General features: G+C 46.4%; 2 protein-coding genes across 2 annotated transcripts in view; one reads left to right on the top strand and one right to left on the bottom strand.

Annotated features, from left to right (window-relative positions):
• LOC137332839 (interferon-inducible GTPase 5-like) overlaps window positions 1–24,892 on the top strand; it is a 380,546-nt gene that overhangs the window by 102,133 nt on the left and 253,521 nt on the right. The window lies entirely within an intron of this gene.
• On the bottom strand, window positions 9,040–23,918 carry LOC137332838 (interferon-inducible GTPase 5-like). Its single transcript, XM_067996774.1, has 3 exons — window positions 23,745–23,918; window positions 17,923–18,085; window positions 9,040–16,625 (listed from the first exon to the last, which is right to left on the bottom strand). Exons 2-3 carry the CDS (start codon window positions 17,940–17,942, stop codon window positions 15,431–15,433), a joined length of 1,215 nt encoding a protein of 404 aa, XP_067852875.1. The 5' UTR covers window positions 17,943–18,085; window positions 23,745–23,918; the 3' UTR covers window positions 9,040–15,430.

The raw sequence follows: 24,892 nt of genomic DNA on the forward strand, positions 1-24,892 counted from the left end.
GTGAGCGCTGTGTATTTTCTGAACTCGATAGTGTGAGTGCTGTGTGTCTTCTGAAATCAGTAGTGTGAGTGCTGGAACTTGCCTGAACCCTGCAGCCTGCCTGACAATCACTGGATCAAATTACATGTTCCAGACAAAGGGTTGGGTGAGTATTGTCCTCCCACTTCCTGTCAGTGACAATAGCGAATGATCTTGGTTCCACTACAGTGGTGGTAATAAATGCGACCTTGTTTTTCACACTGGAGGGAAGTGTACAGTGATGTTCCCCAGGAGTCAGTATTAGGACCACTGCTCTTTTTGATATGGATTAATGACCTGGACTTGGGTAAATAGGGCATAAATTCAAAGTTTGCAGATGACACGAAACTAGGAAATGTAGTAAACAGTAAGGAGGATAATAACAGACTTCAGGAGGACATTGACAGGCTGGTGAAATGGGCTGACACATGGCAGATGAATTTTAATGCAGAGAAGTGTTAAGTGATGCATTTTGACAGGAAGAATGAGGAGAGGCAATATAAATTAAATGGTACAATTTTAAAGGAGATGCAGGAACAGAGAGACCTGGGGGTGCACACACACAAATTATTGAAGGTAGCAGGACAACTTGAGAAGGCTGTTCAAAAAGCAGAGGATGATCCTTGGCTTTATAAACAGAAGCATGGAGTACAAAAGCAAGGACGTTATGCTAAACCTTTATAAACGACTGGTTAGGCCCTAGCTGGAGTATTGTGTTAAATTCTGAGCACCCTGCTTTAGGAAGGATGTCGAGGCCTGAGAGAGAGTGTGGAGGAGATTTACTAGAACGTTACCAGGGATGTGGGACTAAAAAACTGGGATTGTTCTCCTTGGAGCAGAGAAGGTTAAGGGGAGATTTGATAGAGGTGTTCAAAATCATGAAGTGTTTTGATAGAGTAAATAAGGAGAAACTGTTTCCAGTGACAGAGGGGTCAATAACTGGAGGAAACAGATTGAAGGTAATTGGCAAAAGAACCAGAGGGGAGATGAGGAGAAATTCTTCACTCAGCGAGTTGTTATGATCTGGATGCACTGCCTGAAGGGGTGGTGGAAGCAGATTCAATAAGAAATTTCAAAAAACGGAATTGGATAAATACTTGAAGGGGAAAAGTTTGCAGGGGTTTGGGGAAAGAGCAGGGGAGGGGGACGAAGTGGACAGCTCTTTCAAAGCGCCGACACAAGCAAGATGGGCCGAATGGCCTCCTTCTGTGCTATATCATTTGATGATTCTATGAGCCAATTCTGCCCCAAAAACAATGCGCCCAAATTTCCAAACATAATCTGGCCCTTCCCCCAATTATCCCCGTGCTGCTCATTTAAATATATGGTAATGAGGGCAAGTGGCATTGCAGCCCCTGATATCCTGGTTTTACTCCAAAAATGCACTCGGGGTTAGTCAGAATGAAAGATATGAGGCTCAGCTGTTGGCAGGTGGAGATGAGATTGGTGAAAATGAGGGGTTTCTGAATCTGAAGACTGCTGAAAGTTTGGGGAGAGATTATTGCAGATGGGAATGACTTTTTGGAGTGATATTTTTGGCATTCAGCCTCCAAGCACTGGACCTGCTATTGGCTGCCTGTGGGAGTGTGTCACATTCTCACCCACTCTTCACTCCTCCAGGTTCCTCGTGCTCCGTGAATCACCCAGTGTCACATGATCACTAACACCATCTAATCCCACTGGGTGAGAGTATCTGAGCTGGTGCATGGAAGTGAAGGAGCAAGTGATGGAAGGGGTGAGTTCAAAGAGTTTGGGGACTGGGAGAATCTTTAATGGGCCCGGACACCATCAGTGAGAGGCTCCCTGGGAAGGTGAGAGATGTGTCAGGCATGAATAATGATTACCTTGTGCCAGTGGTAGAGAGAGCCAAGGGGTGTCTGAAGGTATGAGAGAGTCCCATGTGGCTGTACAGCTGACTATGGGGAAAGTGTGTGTGTGCTGCAGACAGGCTAATGCAGAGAGAGAAGTAGAAGATTCCCTTCCCGTGCCAAACTCCTTGGAGAGGTTGAATTTCTTCCTGATTTTGGAAGATGACCTCTTCACTGCTGGCACTGCATTGCTCTGCTCAGCCTCCTCTTCCTACACCAATGTGTGTGAAGTTTGCTGAGGAAAGTGCTCCTCATATCCAAAAATGGCCCACCTCCTTCCGAGGACCTTTCTTCACCTCACCCACAGGACTGTCTCACTAAAGGGGTCTGACCTCACTCCCCCATGGCAATTACTAGACTTCTGGCCCACTTCACAAGAAGTGCAGCAATACCAGCCCAAAGGAAGCTTTTCCCCCACAGCAAGAAGTGCAGAGACAGCTTTAAGGTGCTGCTCCTACACATTTAAATCTCTACACAGGTAATCCCGTTCTCTCCCCCACCGCCACCCTCCGACCTCACAGCTACTGACACAAATTGCACTGAGACCGTGCCAGCCTTGTGTGAATAACTGGACCTCGGAAAGCCCAAGGGGGTCCCCTCTGTGTACTGGGGGTGCACATTGAACCATGCAAAGTGCCCCAGTCCTGGGAATGCACCAAGAGCAGAATTTCAACCTGATAATGGAAGGAACATTCCAGAAGTGGAGAAGGATCCAGAAACTAAATTTGAGGAGACCATCCTCACCATAATTGGGCATGAGAGCAGCAATACAGTGGGGCGAGGGTGAAGCAAGAGGCCTGTGCCAAGCTCAGAGCTCGTCCCATCTTGCTCTTGTCATGAATTGTCCCTCTCCTCACTTTCTGACACACGGGCAAACACACAACTACCAAAGACCAGGCACAGTGCAAGCACTCTTTGAAGATGCTCATTGGAAGCAGCATTTTGACCTGTTCCTGCTCTGTTTCTTTAGGCCTGATAGGATGGAGTGCCAGCCCTGCCAGTGTCCCTCAGGAAACCCAGCACTCTGTGTTACCCTCACCAACTGTAGGAAGCACCAGCGCAGCTGCACAGACCCTGGAGATCCAGACCGGGAGGTAGAGGAGGTAGCACCAGGTGAATCATGGTGCACAGGTGGTGGCAGAGGAGGAGCAGGAACCTGTTGCTGGAAGGGAAGCAGGGTTTCCTTCCTCAGCTGCAGTGCATTGGGATCCTGACCTCACAGGGTCTGCCTGTAGAAGAAGATTTATTCTGAGGCCTAATTTTGTTCCCAAGTTGTCCTAAAGCAATTAAACTGAAGTGACACAGTTACAGCTCGGACCCACTGCCTGGACAGCAGAGCTCAGCTCCTCTCAGAGATATCAGTGATTGCACAGGACACAATCTGATGCACAATTACAATTTTATTTCATTACTTGGAAATAGTCCAAGATTGTCAACATTATCATCACTAATGGGGGAACTCCTTAGTTTAAGAATTCCAACAGCACAGCATTAGCTGGGTTCAACTTAACACAGCACAGCTCACTCAGGAGTTGTCTCCCAACTATCACTGGAACATGCCTACAACCTGCACGGCATTACTGTAAAGACAAGATGACTTTGACCAGGTTCACCTGCCGTATCAAAACGTTTGAGCATTCCTGTGTGGAGCGCTGATTCTGGCTGCAGGGACACATTTTCAGTGAGTTGTCTGCAGTCTGTGGGCTATTCTCTGAACTAAACTCTAAGGGCTAGAAATTGGGCCGTGTAGCGCCCGTTGTTTTGACGCTACGCGGCCTCCTGAAGTGTCAAGATGGCGTCTTCTCTGTGCACGCACGTTTTTAGCCTGATGTGCGCCGTACACCATCTTGGTATAGGTATTAGCGAAGGCGCAGAGAGCAAACACCGGCAGCATGTAAAGTAGGGAGAAAATGCATACAATCAGTGTGCAATGCTGATTTAAAGTGATAGACACCATTTTGGGACTCAACACTCAACTCAACGCACAGTCTTAACCACGACCATCTGAACGTGTCTTAGAGTGCCCGGAGGACTCCCTACCAGGGCTATTTAAAGGGATCATGCAGGATTTACAGGTTAGTTGCTGGATTATTGCTTTTGGCTGCTGATACATTTGTAACTGCTTTTGGAGGTCTCCTATATTTGAATACTAGGACGAGGGGACATAGCATGACCGTTAGAGCCAGGACGTGCAGGTGTGAAGTTAGGAAACGCTTCTACATGTAAAGGGTGGGAGACGTTTGCAAACGGCAGCTGATGCTAGCTCAAATGTGGTTGCTAAATCTGAGGTTAATAGATTTCTGTGAACCAAGGGTATTTATGGATATGGGGCTAAGGCGGGTATTTGGAGTTAGGACAGGTCCACCTTGATCTCATTGAATGGCGGAATAGGCTCGAGGGGCTAAATGCCACTCCCACTGCCACTTGTTGCCTCCTGTTATGCGCCATCTTCTCCAGCAAGAAAGTGGGATGTGTGACCGGGTGATGTACCTGTCATGGTTGAATAGCTGCCAGTGTGTGTGGCCTATGAATTGTGGGAAGGCGGCTTTCAACAGTGGTAATGTGTGAGGGGGAGAGGAAGCATTTAATGGAAGAGTTGAGTACTGATTGAAAGAGTTTGTTTGTATGTGGATGATGGATGATGGAGGGTGTAGTGTGTGGTGCAGTTGGTAGGAGAGGCCACTTGACAGTTGACCTCACTCACCTTGACCACTCGTGTCAAAGCATTGAACTTCTTCCTGCACTGCATCCATGTTCGTGGTGCTGCGTGCCTGGCATTGACTTCATCCCCCACTACCTCCCACGGCCTTTATGGCATATGTCTGGAGGGCCTCTTGCCCTGTCCCGCCACCCCCCCTCCCCCGTGGATATCGGATATCCCTCCTTCTGTCCATCTCTTGCACAAGGCCTCTAGTGCATCAGCAGAGAACCTTGGTGCCCGCACTCTCGCAGGCCTGGTAACAACTCAGATTGGCAGATTGGTGAGGTCAGGCGTGCAGATTGGAGGATGTGGGATTTAGTAGTGCGCAACCTTTATTCAATGTTTTAACATAGCTCATCAGTGTGTAAACATAGGAATGGGACCTGCATCTGTGTATTACGTGTGTGATCTCTGATCACCATTCAGACTCCGTGCAGACAGCACAATGTTATTTTTAGCAAATAACAGGTCCCGGCTACCTTTAAGAGATTTTAAGAGACATCCTCCCTTTAAGAGATTGGTGCTCCCCCTGCTGGTGGATCCTCGTGTCAGGCCTGGATTTTAACGCTGCTCTTGGGTGAGTCCTCAGACTGGACGAAGGTCTCACTCTCCCTGCACAGGAAGCACCAGGCGTGGGTTAATTGTGGTTCGTGATACCTGAGCCCGGTTTTGGGGGGTTAACCAATTTAATCCCTCACACTCTACAATAACTCTTCACACTGCAGAAATATTCTTCACACTTTTCCCTCCAAAAACAATCGATGTATTGTTCCTTACCTTATTAGGATTACAGCATTGCTTCAGGCAGTCTGACCAATCAATCCCTTTTCACAAAGATAGAATTTCACTTGAAGCTCCCCTAGTGAGGATAATGATTAAGGCTCCTGCTGATGTGATAAGAAGACACACAGATCACAGCTTTGATTCGCAGTCGGTGCTGAGTCAGCTGATCTCAGATGATGCGCAACAAGTGGATTTGGAACTCTGAACTGGGGGAGGGAGAATCAGCCGTGGTTCCTGCTGTCCAGTGACCCTGCTGGAAAGTGCCCAGGTCTGGTCATCAGATAAGCACAGGACTGAGACTGGGCTATCACAGTCTCGCATTAAATGACCTGGGCCACACTCATTGTCTCATCTCACACACGCCGAATGGCCACATGGGTGAGGTACCAGAGGATTGTAAAAATCAATGACATTTTTTTTATTCGTTCATGGATATGGGCGTCGCTGGCAAGGCCGGCATTTATTGGCCATCTCTAATAGCCCCTTGAGAAGGTGGTGGTGAGCCACCTTCTTGAACCGCTGCAGTCCGTGTGGTGACGGTTCTCCCATAGTGCTGTTCGGTTGGGAGTTCCAGGATTTTGACCCAGCGACAATGAAGGAACGGCGATATATTTCCAAGTCAGGATGGTGTGTGACTTGGAGGGGAACGTGCAGGTGGAGTTGTTCTCATGCACCTGCTGCCCTTGTCCTTCTAGGTGGTAGAGGTCACGGGTTTTGGAGGTGCTGTCGAAGAAGCCTTCGCAAGTTGCTGCAGTGCATCCTGTGGATGGTACACACTGCAGCCACAGTGCGCATGTGGTGAAGGGAGTGAATGTTTAGGGTGGTGGATGGGGTGCCAATCAAGTGGGCTGCTTTGTCCTGGATGGTGTTGAGTTTCTTGAGGCAAGTGGAGATTGTTCCATCACACTCCTGACTTGAGCCTTGTAGATGGTGGAAAGGCTTTGGGGAGTCAGGAGGTGAGTCACTCGCTGCAGAATACCCAGCCTCTGACCTGCTCTTGTAACCACGGTATTTATGTGGCTGGTCCAGTTAAGTTTCTGGTCAATGGTGACCCCCAGGATGTTGATGGTGTGGCATTCGGCGATGGTTATGCCGTTGAATGTCAAGGGGAGGTGGTTAGACTCTCTCTTGTTGGAGATGGTCATTGCCTGGCACTTATCTGGCGCGAATGTTAATTGCCACTTATCAGCCCAAGCCTGAATGTTGTCCAGGTCTTGCTGCATGCGGGCTCGGACCACTTCAGGAGAGGAAGGGAGAGAAAGGGAAAATGAAGACTCGACTTGTTTGTTGGTATCGTGGCCTGTACTGGGAAATTAACACGGTCAAGGTTTGTTTGGTGACCAGGTGGTGTCTCCTGAAATGCTAATGTCTTGACTTCACAAACTGTCGGAAGATGAATTCATTGTCTCTAATGGCTGACCCATCAGGGATGTGCTTGAAGTTCACACCTGTGACATGAAAGGCTTCTTTTGACATAAGAACATCAGTCAGTTTTAAATTGTGAACAATTTTACAACACCAAGTTATAGTCCAACAATTTTATTTTTAATCCCACAAGCTTTCGGGGGCTTCCCCCTTCCTCAGGCGGTGTGGAAATGACATTTTCGAATCCTTCGCATTTTAAGATCACAGAACAATGCCTGGTGATTACTGCCCGTTGCCAAGGCAATCACAGTGAGCAGACAGAAAGGTGTCACCTAAAAAGGCCACCGAATATACAAACCCCCCAAAAAAAGAGAGAGAGAGAGATAAGGAAGACAGTCAATGACCCGTTATATTAAAAACAGATAACATTTGTTCGCTGGTGGGGTTACGTGTAGTGTGACATGAACCCAAGATCCCGGTTGAGGCTGTCCTCATGGGTGCGGAACTTGGCTATCAATTTCTGCTCGACGATTTTGCGTTGTTTTAAATTGGTTCACTTCTGAAGCTGGACTGCATGTGTTGGGCAGGAGTTTCACATCACTGATGTCTGAACATCATATCAGGGAGTCTCTGAAAGATCATTTCATCCAAATATCTTGTGCATTATCAGACTGTGGAAGAAGCATATTCTAAAGAAGACATTTGGATTCTTTGAAGAATAATTTATCTTTGTTTGCCCTGTGTATTTGTAATCTCTAACTTCTGTCTCCCTGCTTCCATGTACAATCTTACTTGTCAATAAATCTATTAGCCAAAACAGAAAGATCTTGACAGTATGGTATCTACCTCCTTCTGGAACATACCGGAGAATGTCAGTGTTTCACATCATCTCTGGTGCAACATACCACAGTTTAGGGTTAATTATTTGCTCCTTGACACAATCCCACTCATGGAATGTGTGAGGTGCAGGTTTTAATCAGAGGAGGCTAATCTGATTAAAGAAACTGCCTTTTGGCTGTGATCACAAGTTAAAAGTGTGGTGAGAAAGCTGAACTCTAACACCGGATACTTTGTCTGAAAGTTGTTGCACACTATGGGGATTGCATTCAGTGCTCTTTAAGAGCCAACAGAAGTGGAAAGGCTGCTGATGACATCAGATGACACACAAGGTATCAACCACACCACTAAACACGGTAGGTCTTCCATACGGGGCAGAGAGATCTGGGAATGACAGAAGAAATATTCCTCAAGAGATTAAGATTTCTGAGGCAGCCAATTCCAGAGCTGTGTCACCTCCTTCAGGAAAACACCCCGATAACGTCTAATATCCTGAAGGCACTGCCATTGGCCATCATGCTGAACCCTCAATTTTTATGGGTTCTGTTCCTTTCACACTATCAGAAGGGACAACTACAGTTCCAGTTACTTCGACGTCCATAAATAAAACAAGGTCACGAGGACCAAAAACCGTCCTCCTTTGTTACTACCCAACAGGAGTGATGTGAGGAGGGAACCCAATTCGACAGATCTCCTCGCTTTCCCAGAGCCAAAGGCCACCAATGGTACTCATGCTGTCACTCAGTCCATGTGCCCAATGCCGTGCCCGACATGAAGCAAAAAGGACTTCAGTCCCTCAATGTGATCAACAACACAGAATCAATCATGTCAGTAATTGCTTGCCCAGGAGCTGTCATGATGCCTTAATTTAAAGCCAATTATCTGCACCAGCCTTAGTTGAAAGCGGGGGGTTATCTCTGGGTGGCCAGGTCTACCCTCGACAGCCAAGGCTCATGACTGCTGAACAACAAATGCAGCCAGAAGCAGAACACGGGTACAATGAAGCTCAGACTACAAGCAGAATTATCATCAAACATACCATTGGATCCTGAAGCAGCAATTCACATGGCTTGGTGGAGAGGGGACACCTCCTTTCTCCCCACAACCCCCCACTGCATGGTCACTAACTTTACCTCTGCAAAGATGCCTCAAAATGCAGGTCGATGACCAGAACGGCAAAGTCATGGGAGAGCAAGAATGAAAATGAGAATGAGGAACGAGCTGTTAAACCAGCACGGCAGCAAGAAAGTCTGGAGCTTCAGTCACTGTCTCCAGATACCTTCCAGTCAGTGCCACAGCTACACCATGTCTTAAACTACACACCACATCTGGAAAGTAACCATGTCCAATTCACCTTCTCCTACACTTTCCTGCTCAGTTCTTCCAACACCATCTATGGATGTCTTATCCTCCATTCCTGCTTCAATGTAGCTAATGACAAATAAATACTCAGCACAATCTTCAGGATGAAGCTCAGGGTATTTATTGCATCCATTGTGTGGTGTGTGGATATTGTCTGCTTGAGTTGGCACAGTATTGTCTCAACAGCAATGCCCAGGGTGTAGAATCTGATTCCCACAACCCCTGTTTTGCAAAGCAGTGACACACGATACATTTCTCCAGGGAAAACAATACTGCATTCATATTTAGAATATGTTATGGTACAATTACATTGTTCACCAGGTTCACTTGGTCAGATTACCATCAGATAATAACAGATAAATATAAGTTCATAATTCATACAGTAACAGTTTGCATTAATATGGAGCCTTTAGCGTAGAAAAATGTCCCAAGGAACAATTATTGATAAACAAGAATTCATACATATGGATATCTGTTAATTAAGTTCAATTGATCTGACCGAATCACATTAAAGCATAGTATAGAGTAAAATTACAATATATCACATCAATAACATCAACCTGTTGCCCATATCACTGATTATGCAGCACACATGGTTTCAGTAAGTTGATGTTACACGCTCCCACACCTCTCCTCCCGCAGTAACTGCTCTTCTGCTGCTGCTTCTTCCTTATCATTTTCCTCTCCCTCTTCCCATCCCCAGGGATATCTCAGGTCTCTGTTGCTGGTTACGTTGTCCAACATACAGCACCCTCATCATCACTGGACACTGAGACAATGTCCCTGCTGGGGGGCCCATAGATTGGATTGTGTGTGCAGTTGATGATTTCCTTGGGGAAGTTGGTAATTCTACAGTACTCCAGTTGACTCTTGCTGCTGTTCCTGGTCACACCTGATACTGATGTAGTTATTGATGGGTGTGGTGTGAAACAGGCAGCATCCTCATCTTTACTGGAGACTGGGGCGATGTACCCCAGTGATTGATCCAAAGATCAGAATCTTTCAGAATCCTAAAAGCTTATTCCATCACCAGCCTGATCCTTGCATTGTTCTGTTGTCATGCCGATGGGCTTCTGTATGGGGATTGGGGGCAGGGATGAGTATCTGGAGCTGCACTGAGTACCCACCCCGGTCTCATTCAATTATAGTCGACAAGTTTCACTACTTAAAATCAAAGAATCTTGGCTCAGGCAGCAGAACACTAACTGAACTGTAGGAATTTCAGAGGTGCATCGTTTACCATGTAGACATTGATGAAGTATTATAACTCCCTGTGATTAATATACATTGCTGGATTGTGGAGCAGCACCTGTTTTGCACCATGTATATGGTTGATGACGTCCCACACCTCGGGGAAGGTGGTAATTCTACTGAACTCCAGCTGCCTTTGTTAATCTGCTCCTGGTGGCAGCCGGAACTGAGGTGTCAGCCAATGTTCTGACACAGAGCTTCAGTCACTTTCCTCATCAATCAGTTGGCCACATAATGACTGGCAGACTCTTCCATCACCATCCCTGGGTATGTCCTGTCCCACCGGCAGGACAGACTCACCAGAGGTGGCGGTACAGTGATATACAGTCAGGATGGAGTGGCCCTGGGAGTCCTCAACATTGACTCTGGACCCCATGAAATCTCATGGCATCAGGTCAAACATGGGCAAGGAAACCTCCTGCTGATTACCACCTATCGTCCTCCCTCAGCTGATGAATCAGTCCTCCTCCATTTTGAGCACCACTTGGAGGAAGCACTGACGGTAGCAAGGGCACAGAATGTACTCTGGGTGGGGGACTTCAATGTCCATCACCAAGAGTGGCTCGGTAGCACCACTACTGACCGAGCTGGCCGAGTCCTGAAGGACACAGCTGCCAGACTGGGCCTGCGGCAGGTGGTGAGCGAACCAACACGAGGGAAAAACTTACTTGACCTCGTCCTCACCAATCTATCTGTCGCAAATGCATCTGTCCATGACAGTATTGGTGGGAGTGACCACCGCACAGTCCTCGTGGAGACGAAGTCCCGTCTTTGCTCTGAGGACACCATCCAACGTGTTGTGTGGCACTACCACCGTGCTCAATGGGATAGATTCAGAACAGATCTAGCAGCTCAAAACTGGGCATCCATGAGGCACTGTGGGCCATCAGCAGCAGCAGAATTGTATTCCAGCACAATCTGTAACCTCATGGCCCGGCATATTCCTCACTCTACCATTACCAACAAGCCAGGGGATCAACCCTGGTTCAATGAGGAGTGTAGAACAGCATGCCAGGAGCAGCACCAGACGTACCTAAAAATGAGGTGCCAACCTGGTGAAGCTACAACTCAGGACTATATGCATGCTAAACAGCGGAAGCAACATGCTGTAGACAGAGCTAAGCGATTCCACAACCAATGGATCAGATCAAAGCTCTGCAGTCCTGCCACATCCAGTCGTGAATGGTGGTGGACAATTAAACAACTAACGGGAGGAGGAGGCTCTGCAAACATCCCCATCCTCAATGATGGCGGAGTGTGGAAATGCATAAAGGGATACTTGACCATATTAACTGACCAGCTAATTCACTTAAACTCACATAATAAAGTTTCTCACGAAAACACATAGAAGCACAATTGTGTAATTACTTTGAGTTTTCTCATGCTGATAGCTGTCCGCCCTTAGATAGAGAGGTAGCTGACCAACAGGAATAAATGACCATATAGCCTTGAGACTAGCTACAGACTTACTGATAATAAAAACGTTTTCTTAGGGAAAAGCACTTTCCCAGGCCGACGTGCCAAAGTAATAAAGGGCTATGGACGATCGGGGTGGGGGGGGGCAGGCTCACCACTTGATTGACTAACTACCTGAGCCAATAAAGAATGTACGTGTACGCCCATATTCTGTGACAGGTGGGCGTTGTTACTGAGCTGTATGAACGTGAGCTGTTTCTTGAACTCAGCGAAGATGTATCCTCAACCATTGTCTTGAGGTGCTCTTCCACTTGTACAAGTAAAATAATAAATTCTCGCTTGTCTTACTTTTGTTTGGGTGTTAATGCATTGATTAGAATAAGTAATATTAAGTTTAAGTTTTCGACAGGAGTCCAGCAAGTGAGTGCAAAAGACAAGGCTGAAGCTTTTGCAACCATCTTCAGCCAGAAGTGCCGAGTGGATGATTCATCTCGGCCTCCCCCCGAGATCCCCACCATCACAGAAGCCAGTCTTCGGCCAATTCGATTCACTCCACGTGATATCAAGAAATGGCTGAGTGCACTGGATACAGCAAAGGTTATGGGCCCCGACAACATCCCAGCTGTAGTGCTGAAGACTTCTGCTTCAGAACTAGCCGTGCCTCTAGCCAAGCTGTTCCAGTACAGCTACAACACTGGCATCCACCCGACAATGTGGAAAATTGCCCAGGTATGTCCTGTCCACAAAAAGCAGGAAAAATCCAATCCGGCCAATTACCGCCCCATCAGTCTACTCTCAATCATCAGCAAAGTGATGGAAGGTGTCGTCGACAGTGCTATCAAGCGGCACTTACTCACCAATAACCTGCTCACCGATGCTCAGTTTGGGTTCCGCCAGGACCACTCGGCTCCAGACCTCATTACAGCCTTGGTCCAAACATGGACAAAAGAGCTAAATTCCAGAGGTGAGGTGAGAGTGACTGCCCTTGACATCAAGGCAGCATTTGACCGAGTGTGGCACCAAGGAGCCCTCGTAAAATTGAAGTCAATGGGAATCAGGGGGAAAACTCTCCAGTGGCTGGAGTCATACCTAGCACAAAGGAAGATAGTAGTGATTGTTGGAGGCCAATCATCTCAGCCCCAGGACATTGCTGCAGGAGTTCCTCAGGGCAGTGTCCTAGGCCCAACCATCTTCAGCTGCTTCATCAATGACCTTCCCTCCATCATAAGGTCAGAAATGGGGATGTTCCTTGATGATTGCACAGTGTTCAGTTCCATTTGCAACCCCTCAAATAATGATGCAGTCCAAGCCCGCATGCAGCAAGACCTAGACAACATCCAGGCTTGGGCTCATAAGTGGCAAATAACATTCGTGCCAGATAAGTGCCAGGCAATGACCATCTCCAACAATAGAGAATCTAACCACCTCCGCTTGACATTCAACGGCATTACCATCGCCGAATCCCCCACCATCAACATCCTGGGGGTCACCATTGACCAGAAACTTAACTGGACCAGCCAGATAAATACTGTGGCTACGAGAGCAGGTCAGAGGCTGGGTATTCTGCGGCGAGTGACTCACCTCCTGACTCCCCAAAGCCTTTCCACCATCTACAAGGCACAAGTCAGGAGTGTGATGGAATACTCTCCACTTGCTTGGATGAGTGCAGCTCCAACAACACTCAAGAAGCTCGACACCATCCAAGATAAAGCAGCCCGCTTGATTGGCACCCCATCCACCACCCTAAACATTCACTCCCTTCACCACAGGCGCACAGTGGCTGCAGTGTGTACCATCCACAGGATGCACTGCAGCAACTCCCAAGGCTTCTTCGACAGCACCTCCCAAACCCACGACCTGTACCACCTAGAAGGACAAGAGCAGCAGGCACATGGGAACAACACCACCTGTACGTTCCCGTCCAAGTCACACACCATCCTGACTTGGAAATATATCGCCGTTCCTTCATCGTCGCTGGGTCAAAATCCTGGAACTCCCTTCCTAACAGCACTGTGGGAGAACCGTCACCACACGGACTGCAGCGGTTCAAGGCGGCGGCTCACCACCACCTTCTCAAGGGCAATTAGGGATGGGCAATAAATGCTGGCCTTGCCAGCGACACCCACATCCCATGAACGAATATAAAAAAAATTGGTGATACCGCCATTGGGTGTCTGGAAGGCACTGGATGCTTTTGTTACTCTGCTTTCTACTGGTAAGGCGGTTGCCATCAGCGACTGCCCCTGTAGGACACAGGAGGGCACAGACCCCAGTCACAGCGTCTTTGGCCGGTCAGAGTCTCATAAGGGACCGCTCCTCAACGGAGTTGAAGTAGCTGTGTATTTTTGTCCACCATTTGCCTGGAGCTAATTGGTTGTCAAAGTGGTACAGTCCCCCCACCCTCGTAACTCCCCACCACCATCTCCAAGATCTGTTCCTCCACAGTCAACCACTGATGATCAAACACCAATGCAGTTTAGTAGCAAACAAGTACTGACAGAAACAGTGCAGTTTCCTGCCTTTCTCATCAACACTCAAAATTATTTCCATCTCTCGGCTGAATGCCTACGGTCAACAGATTTCCCCAATCTTCCCCCCAACTTTCCCACCCAAGAAAAATCAGTGTCCCGCTGTCAGACACACTCGTATAAAGGAGTCTGAGATAGATTTGCAGTTACTGCCGAGCCAATTATGTCAAAGCGATTTAATGCCAATTAAGAGCTTTGAAGTGCAGTCACTGTTGTAGTGTAGGAAGAGAATGTATGAGGGTGGTCTGTATGAGGGTGGTCTTTATGAGGGGTGGTCTGTATGAGAGGTGGTCTATATGAAGTGTGGTCTGTATGTGGGGTGGTCTGTATGAGTGTTGGTCTGCATGAGGGGTGGTTTCGATGAGGGGTATTCTATATGAGGGTTGTTCCATACGCTAATTGGTAAAGTACAGCCTGATCCTGGTCCCTCTTCTCTGTTGTCTCATTGTCTGATGTTACTGCTTCTCAGGCAAAACAGGATCTAATGGAACTGCAGTGAATTCATCTCTCTTCAGACAGACAGTGTTTGGTGCAGCAATGGTCCTAAAGCCAGGACCTAGAGGGGTGTACGGTGAAGGTGGTGAAAGGTTTAATAAAATTGGAAAATGGACTTGTCTCTTAATAAGTGTCTGTATTATGTTTGGTGGCGCTAACAGTAAGACTGTACTGCTGATTTAATCACCTATTGGGAATACAACTTGGTGCGAACGACACCTACATGGGTGGAAACAGGGGCCAAAGTAAAAATTACCGACACTCAGAAAATCAAGCCCAGAGTATCAGTGGGTTTGTCTCTACTGCAAACCCATGGTAGTCCATTTCAGTAATGATGCTCTTACTATGAATCAAACAAGAACATCACAGAGAAGGGGCTGTACATGGGAACTGAATCCATCACAATCACTTGAAGAAAACAAAGACATTCCTGGCTACAGGCACGATGGGCCGAACGGCCACCTTCTGTGCTGTATGATTCTGTGATTTTAGGAACAGGGCAGATTTGATTGTTACTGCGTTTAATGGAAGGAATCGCCTGGGTGCAGCATGTGTGGGAAATTGGATGGGCTCTTTTGTAATTCCCACCTCTCGATTTCCCTCCTCATTTTGCACCCAGGCAAACCCTTTCACCAAGCACCATACCGTGAAAACCTTCCCTGAGATGGAAGAGGAATATTTCCAGGAACGAATGCAGCAAAAAGCGAGTATCGTAGAATGGAATTCCTGCAACGTTCGGGGTTTGACCCCTTTAATTTATCACCTACAGCATCGACTCACTGGATTGGTGTTTGGTGCCGACCATTTTAATCAGTCCCAAATGCAGCCTTCACCACTCTCTGTGCATTCTCCGTAAGATCATTCAGTGCATCATTCAGCAATTTGTAGGTCATCAGAAATGATGATCCTGCTCCAAAGATGGAACCAATGACTGGTATGAAATAGAGGACGACCTCAACGACTGAAATGGCAACAGCGGTGACACCCATCAGTGTCCTTTTCACTAAATCTTGATTTATTTCACCCACCAGGGGAGTTTTCACTTCTGCTTTCAGAACTCCCACAGGTTTTCCTGCCATGTTGGCCAGTCTTTGAAGAGAGGCATCATCCAGACCCAGACATTTACGGAAATCTATTATTCCTCCAACCAGAATCCCAATGTCACAAGCAAAGGACAGGCCAGGAACTGGCACTGCTCCCACTGCTCCTGAAAGTGTTGCCAACATCCAGACTCGTTTCTTCAGCTCTTGTCTTTTCTTCTCTACAATCTCCAAATTTAGGTTTAGAAGGGCCAGGATGAACACACTTTTCTTTATATTCTGAAGATCATCTTCAAGAGCTTCATTTAACTGTTTAAAATCATACAGATTCGGTTCAAAGTTTGATATCAGGAAAACAGAGGGTGATGGAATCTCTGCCTCTTGCAACTTCCTGACACAGTCATTCCTGATCTTTTCCAGTTCTTCTTCTCCATTAACTTTCATCCGTTTCATTGAATTGAGATCATTGTCAATTTTAGATCGAACAAAGTAGAAATTCTTCCCCAGCCGTTTAATCTCTTTGGCGAGTTCAGTATCATTTTCTGTGAATCGACAGTCTGAGATAATGATGAAGAATTCGTATCTTTCAAATTTCATTTCCTTCAGGTATTTATTGGCTGGGAATTTTGTGGTTCCAATTCCTGGCAGGTCCCAGAAGTAAACATTAGGCAGGTTGGGATGTGGGTATGGGGTTGGCTCCATTGTAGTTTCTGTGACCCCGGTTTCAGCTGCTCCCTCATCATCGCTCTGAAGTCCTCTCATAGTATTGATGAAGGTGGATTTCCCTGCGCCTGTTTCTCCTGTCACTGCAATGTTAAGCTCTGTATTGTCCAGCTCATTTATCTTCCTCTGTATCAGAGGTGTAACCCTTCCCAGCCCACCCGTTTCATAATCAGCCTTCAGTTTGTTGAGCTCTTCCTGACTGAAGAATGTAGAGTTCGAAGACTGAGCCATCTGATCTCTGAAAGGAAACATTTTACATGATGTTTTGCAACAGACTAAAAGAACGTTCATTTATAAAGCACATTGTCACATCGTCAGGACGTCCCCACACTTTACATCTGATGAATTACTTATGAAGTGCAATCACTGTTGTTATGCAGCTAATTTATGCACAGCAAGATCCCACAACAATCAATGAGATTAATGACCAGTTAATTTGTTTTTGGTGCTGTTGGTTGAGGGGGGAATGTTGGCCCGGACACTGGGAGAACTCCCTGCTCTTCGTCCAACAATGACATGAGATCTTTGATACCCACCTGAACAGGTAGGTGGGCCATGGTTTAATGTCTCAACTGTTTAACCCGGACAGGTTTGTACCCGTGTGCACAGCAGAAAACAGGAAGTCCCGCCCACACTTCCAGCCGGAGGGCCGATATTTAAAAGGGCAATATACCTCAGTGAAATACTTGAGGAACTTAATATTTTGTGTATTGGACATTTAAAAACAAATTTAACTTTACCTGTTCAGGTTTCCCATCACTTCCCATTCACGTCAGGTGAAAACAGACGGGGAGGGCCGGATCCATGAAGTGAGACCCTTTATCGCTCTGCTTGTGGGCCAGGAGGAGCAGGAGTGTTTCATCCAGGCCCAAGAAGCTCACCTGGCCGACAGGAACCCCATAATTCGCCGCACATCCCCCCCCAAACCCATGGTAGCTACGCCTGTCCTTGTCTCCCCTGTTGGGGGACCTCAGCTGCACGACTCCAGGGTCGACTGTGTGGCTGCAAACACATCCATCATTTGCTGCACATTCCGGGACACCATCTTAACTGCTTGGACATGGGTTTGATGCTGTGTAAGCTCCCTTCCATTAACTGGTGGACCTCTTAGATCTGGTTCCTGAGGTACCACAGCTGAGGAGAAGCATCTCCTGTCCCTCCAGACAGCAACAACTGTCCCCTCATCGACCACCCCAAGTTTCTCCTCACCACTTGCCCTCTGTGCATCACCATGTAGTCTCCCCTCAGCCTGACTAAGCCCTAGTGAGTGGGTGTCTCTCGTTGGTGCTTGCGAGGCTCAGATGCAGTGACGGGGTTCGTGAAGTGAGGGTTGGGTGGAGCCCAAACTGAGGACTCTGGTTCTTGCTGAAGTGTTGAGGAAGAGGAGAGGTTAACAGAAGTACATGAGCTGCAGAATGGCCAGTGGACTCTCACTACAAATGGTGAAGTTAAGCACTGACAATATATTGTGATGAAAGATTGTGCTGTAACAGAAGGAACTGAAGAGAGACAATACGAGGAGTTTCCTGACCAACCTGGAGCTGGCACCTCCCATCCTACTTCTCTGTCTCCCGCTGCTTGTCCTTTGTGACTGCCCAGTGATTCCAGAGCTTCCTCCGCAGAAAGGGTGAGAGGTCGGAGGCTTGTGGCTCCTCCCCCGATGACACTTCTTTGTCTTTGGTTGTGTTCGTTTTTCTCCTTTAAGAGGAAAGTAGAGAGTGTGAGCGACGGCAATTTATTTTCCTTCAGATAAAGTACAAGACTGATGGGAGTAATCAACCTTAATCAGGGTGGGATCAGGTCCAAGAAACGAGAAAATACAGAACGGAGCTTTTTCACATTTTCACTAAGTCATTCGTCACAGTAGAGGATAAAGTACCAGAGATACGAAAAAAAGCAAAAATAAATCAAGGGAGGAACTTACTAGATTTAATATAAGTAAAACAATTGTAATGGAGGAAATAATGAGACTAAAGATAAACAAATCTCCAGGACCTGATGGTTTCCACCCCAGGGTATCAAAAGAAGTTGTCGATGCTCCAGTCATGATCTTCCAAAACTCTCTTAATTCAGGCATTGTCCACTGAGAATGTATAATTGCCAATATCACTCCATTATATAAGAAGGGTAAGAGAGATAAACTAGGAAATTATAGGCCGATTAGTCTAACGTCTGTTGTGGGGAAGTTACCAGAATCTATTATTAGGGGGAAAGTGACTGAGCACTTGGACAAACATGAACTGATCGGAAAGAGCCAGCATGGATTTGTAAAGAGCAAGTCATGCCTAACGAACCTAGTTGAATATTTGGAGCAGGTGGTAGATAAGGGAGTGTCTATGGATGTTATTTATATGGACTTCCACAGAGCATTTGATAAGGTTCTCCATAAGAGACTGCGAACAAAAATGAGAGCACATGGAATTGGAGGCAACCTGTTCACATGGATATGCAATTGGTTAGGAGGTCGGAGATAGAGAGTAGATATAATTGGTATGTACTCCAATTGGCAAGATGTGACTAATGGTGTATCCCTGGGATCAGTACTGGGGCTTTTCATTCTATTTATAGATGACTTAGTTGAAGGAATAGAGAGCCATATATCCAAGTTAGCTGATGACACCAAGTTGGGTAGCAGAGTAAATAGTGTAGATGGGAGCAGAAAGTTGCAATGAAAGGAATCGCCTGGGCAATGATAGACTAGGTGAGTGGGCAAAACTGTGGCAGATGGAGTTCAACGTGGGGAAATGTGAGGTCATCCACTTTGCACCCAAGAAAGATAGATATGATTATTTTTTAAATGGCAAGAAGCTAGGAACTGTGGAGAAGCAGAGATTTAAATAGAGTTACATCAAGTGTACAGCACAGAAACAGGCCATTCGGGCCAACTGGTCTCTGCCGGCATTAATGCTCCACACGAGCCTCCTCCCAACCCTTTTCATCTAACCCTATCAGCACATCCTTCTATTCCTTTCCCCCTCATGTACTTATCTAGTTTTCTCTTAAATGTATCTATGCTATTCGCCTCAAATACTCCTTGTGGTAGCAAGTTCCACATTCTTACCACTCTTTGGGTAAAGAAGATTCTCCTGAATTCCCTATTGGATTTATCAGTGACTACCTTATATTAATGACCTCTAGTTTTAGACTCCCCACAAGTGGAAACATTTTCTCTACTTTCATTATCTTAAAGACCAGGTCACCCCTCAGCCTTCTCTTTACTCGAGAAAAGAGCCTGTTCAGCCTTTCCTGATCAGTTTTTCCTCTCAGTTGTGGTATCATCCTCATGAATCTTTTTTGGACCTTCTCCAGTGCCTCTGTGTCCTGAACTGTGCACAGATCTACAAGAGTAGCCTAACCAAAGTTCTATACACATTGCTTCCCTGCTTTTCAATTCTATCCCTCCAGAAATAAACCCGAGTGATTGGTTTGCTTATTTTATGCTCTTATTAACCTGCATCGCTACTTTCAGTGATTTGTGTACCTGCACCCCCAGATCCCTTTGCTCCTCTACCCCATTTAGACTCTTATTATCCAAGCAGTATCTGGCCTCCTTATTCTTCCTACCAAAATGCACCACCTCACACTCATCTATAGTGAAATTCATTTGTCAGTTACACACCCATTTTGCAAGTTTATTAATGTCTTCTTGTATTTTGTTGCATTTTTGTTCCGTATTAACGATATCCCCACTTTTGCGTCAACCACAAATCCAGGCGTTCAGGGGTTGAAGTACAGATATCACTGAAAGCTAGTGGAGAGGTACAAAACATATTTAAAAAGGCTAATGGAATGTTGGCCTTTATCTCAAGAGGACTGGAATACAAAGTGGTGGAAGTCATGTTGCAGTTATATAAAGCTCAGATTAGACCCCATTTGGAGTACTGCGTTCAGTTGTGGGCACTGCACCTCAGGAAGGATATATTGGCCTTGGAGGGGGTGCAGTGCAGATTCACCCGAATGATACCAGGGCTAAAAGGGTTACATTTTGAGGAGCGGTTGCATAGAATTCCCTTGAGTATTGATGATTAAAGGGTGATCTAATTGACTGTTTAAGGTGATTAAAGGATTTGATAGTGTAGATAGGGACCAACTGTTTCCTCTGCGGGGGGAGTCCAGAACAAGGGGGCATAATATTAAAATTAGACCATTCAGGGGCGATGTCAGAAAGTACTTCTTCACACAAAGCGAAGTTGAAATCTGAACTCTCTCCCCCAAAAAGCTATTGAGGTGAGGTCAATTGAAAATTTCAAAACTGAGATTGATAAATTGTCCTATCACAGACCTTCCATTTTGTCCTTTCCTCCCCTCCCCTTCCTCCCCCCCGCTTTGCCTGGCTCTGTACTTACTGAAAAATAGTTAAATCTTTAACTTCTTCCAGTTCTGATGAAAGGTCATCGACCTGAAACGTTAACTCTGTTTCTTTCTCCACAGATGTTGCCTGATTTTAGGCAAGGGTATTAAGGGTTAGGGAACCAAGGCGAGTAGATGGAGTTAAGATAAAGATCAGACATGATCGAACTGAATGGTGGAACAGAATCGAGTGGGTGAATGGCCTACTCCTGTTCCTATGTAAACTCACCACTGAAAGTTAAGTTTAGTCATTAACAGCAAAAGTACCCTTTCAATGATGTGATAATTGTTAATAATTGTCAATCAACCACTCTTGCCCAGAAAGTGAACAATCATAAGTGTGGAGTCTCATTCCTTCAGCTTGTGAATTGTTTTAGGAGATGTTAAAAATGTCAAATTTTAAATTTAATTTGTTTTTCTTACTTTTCCTTTCTGTCTCTTTTTTTCTTTCTCTTTTAATCCAATCTTTTTTCCCTCTCTTTATTTCTCTTTCTGTACCTGATTTGACATTCAATAAAAAGGAAGATTTGCATTTATATAGCGCCTTTCACAATCTCTGGACGTCCCAGAGTGTTTTACAACCAATGACGTACTTTTGAAGTGTCGTCGCTGTTGTAATGTAGGAAATGTGGCAGCCAATTTGCCTACAGCAAGGTCCCACAAACAGCAATGTGATAATGACCAAATAATCTGTTTTAGTGATGTTGATTGAGGGATAAATATTGGCCAGGACACCGGGGAGAACTCCCCTGCTCTTCTTTGAATGGCGCTATGGGATCTGTGACATCCACCTGAGAGGGCAGACGGGGCCACGGTTTCACATCTCATCCAAAAGACAGCTCTCCTGACAGTGTAGCACTCCCTCAGTATTACACTGGAGCGTCAGCCTATATTATATGCTCAAGCCTCTGGAGTGGGACTTGAACTCACAACTTTCTGACTCAGGCAAGAGTGCTACCAACGGAGCCACAGCTGACTGAGCCACTCTAATTCATCCTCCCTCTCAGTCCTTCCTCTGATTATTTAGCAATCCTTAAATCTCATTGATTAAGTAGATACACTGTCCCATTGTTCACCAAAGTCCCAGACACCCTGTTTCCTTCTCTGCACTGTTATCAGCTTGCACTTCCAGCAACTTTATGGGCAAAACATTTTAAAAGCTAAATATGCATGAACAAGTCTAACTAATGGGGTTCGTCACGAGATGCCCCACTCCAGCAATCTGGCTCATGCTTTTAAGTTTGGTTCAGTTTAACTCGTGGATTGTCTCTCTTACCTTGGCTCCCCTCATCAGGTCATTAAATTTCTTCCGGCTTTGAGTTTCTGACTGGGAGTTGCTGAACAGGGGTTGCACTCACTACCAAGGTCATGTTCTTACACTGAGACTGGACTGTGCATTTTATGTGACTCCTTACCTCAATCTCAAAATGTTTTACCTCCTTTGCCTTATTTCTACCAAAAACACCTCAAGTGAGGAGTCAGAAATTTTGGGCCTCTGCGCCACGAAGAACCAGCCTCAAACATTATTGTAACTTTCTAAGTTGCTGCTCAAGCCCAATGGATGCCCTGGCCTCTTTAAGCTGCTTCAGCAACACTGGATTTCTCTCGTTCCCAGAGGCAGCCTCTCAACAGAGGGAGTAAATATCACTGGGAAATCACCCTGAATAGTTAGTTAAGCTCCACACATGAAAATTGGACAGGGTCATGGCGGGGTCACATTGGTGAGCAGACGTGCAATTCCAGTGTGACCCTGACATGGAGGAAAATCAAGGCCTTGGCTTCGGTCAAACAAAGGGGAGATTATTATGCTGATGTCGATTGAATGTTGAGTTAATGTGCATTTTTAAAGCATTATTTGAATGGCTATGACTGGTACAATGGGCAGGATTTTAAAATGGCGGCGGGCTGGCAGCGTTGCGGGGCGAAGGGATCAATCAGCGCGTGGGTAACCCGAGAAAATAATCCTCCCTTTCCCCACATGATCGCAACTTAATTGATGGCCCTTAACGTGGGTTCCAGGTTTGCCGTCTGAAAGCTGCGCAGCAGGCGGACTGCACACCCACCTTATCTGCTGTCAGCTGGAGTGTCTGTATTTAAAGGGCCATTGCAGACTCCGTACAGACAGCAGATTGTTATTTTTAGCAAATAACAGGCACTAGCTATCTTCAAGAGATTTGAAGAGACACCTTGATCCACAGTGACTGGTGCTGCTCCTTCTGTTTCTCACCTGCACAAGTAAAACTGGGAATACAGCCTGGAACAGAGACTTTATTATGATTGGACAGATTGTCAATGAGAATCAAACAGGGAACAACCTCAATTGTTGCTGGTGGATTCTATCATAGAATCAGACTCTAAATCCTCTAAATACAAGTTAGTTGCTGGTTTGTCCCTTCAGGCTGCTGGTTAACCTGCTTTTGGTTATTTTCTGCCTTCTACAGCTGATTTCTGCCAAAGACGTTTTTGCTGGTGTTGCATTGTTTTGGGTTTGCCTTCAAAACAGTTTCAGTACAGTTATGGGTGGTATGATAGGTCTGCCTTTGGGGCTGGAGGAGGAGGAGGAGCAGGAGAAGCAGCGACCACCAGTGCCCCCACCTGTCAGAGCTCCCAGAGCAGCTCATCCCGCTCTGTGTCCCATCTCAGACTATTACATCTTGTTCCCTATTCCCGCTCTGTGTCCCATCTCAGACTATTACATCTTGTTCCCTATTCCCACTCTGTGTCCCATCTCAGACTATTACATCTTGTTCCCTATTCCCACTCTGTGTCCCATCTCAGACTATTACATCTTGTTCCCTATTCCCGCTCTGTGTCCCATCTCAGACGATTACATCTTGTTCCCTATTCCCGCTCTGCGTCCCATCTCAGACTATTAAATCTTGTTCCCTATTCCCACTCCGTTTCCCATCTCAGACCCTGTGCACCACACTCTCTGGACCCTGGGTTTCAGGATTACGATGACTCCAGTTATTAAAGGAATTGAACAGCACACAGACATCCAACATACCTGTTGCCTGAGACCTGTTATTGGTCCCACCAGCGAGACAGGGGTGGAGACGGAGGTATTACAAACGTGTAGTTCCTTCACTGCCTGCAATCTCTGTTTCTCTTCAGGTTCTGGATGTGTTTAAAACACAAACTCCTAAAATTCAGATGTTTTCGTGAGGACTCGGAAGCTGCAAGAGGTTTCAGTGAAAATAAAACTCTCAGAACTGAAACTGAAACTGCAGGAAATGTCAAAGGTCGGGCCTTTTACGGGAATGGGGAGGGGCGTTTAACAAGGGGACAGGGAGTGGGAATTACTCTCACTAGAGGTGGAGATACAGTCAATACAGAGACAGCAACAGAACAACTCACTGCAAACATTTCACAACCTTCACTGGGGGCTGAGCTTCAGATACTTTTACTGATAACAGAACAGGTTGAGCAGTGACTGGGAATCTGAATTCAGTTTTTGTCTGTTTTTGTTTATCACCCGGGCAACAGGTCATTCAGTGAATGAGGTTGTATCAGAACCTTCTGATCTGGTCCATAGTCTCAGAGCTGTGGTCAGCCTGGGCTCAGTGGCAGCAGTCTCACCTTATGTTACACAACACCAGACGAGCTCAGTATCTCTGCTGCCTTCAGACCGACTGCTGAACTGTGCTGGAAGTGGTTTAACGGCCTCACGAGGTTGGGTTCAGTACGTGAAGTCACGAGTACCCACGCTCACCCTGAGAGAATGCTGGAAACCTGACTCACCTCCGTACGGTCCACGTCCTCACCGTGTAAAGAGATGGACGTGATATTCACCAAGGAACCTGATGACCACACTCCTTTCCCACCATTCCACCCTGTGTTATCCCAGTGCCTGACACAAGGCTGTAGAGTTAGATTCAAGAGAGAACAGATTACTGCACAGCCTGTACCTGAAAGCATTCTCCCCATGGAATGTCTGCAGACTCCTGTCTGGAATTAAATGTTGTGTTAATCAGGGGCCTTTCTCAATCTGCAGGGAAAGTTCCCACAATCAGGGGTTCAAACAAATGTTGTTGGAGAGGAAGTGAAACCATCTCACCACATGCACAAGGAGGAAGCTCTTCAATTCCTCGGGAGACATAGTGGGGGAGGGGGTGGAGACACACCGGGGGAAGGGGTGGGGAGACACACCGGGGG

This window comes from Heptranchias perlo, chromosome 15, assembly GCF_035084215.1.
Source record: "Heptranchias perlo isolate sHepPer1 chromosome 15, sHepPer1.hap1, whole genome shotgun sequence".
NCBI classification, from domain to species: domain Eukaryota; kingdom Metazoa; phylum Chordata; class Chondrichthyes; order Hexanchiformes; family Hexanchidae; genus Heptranchias; species Heptranchias perlo.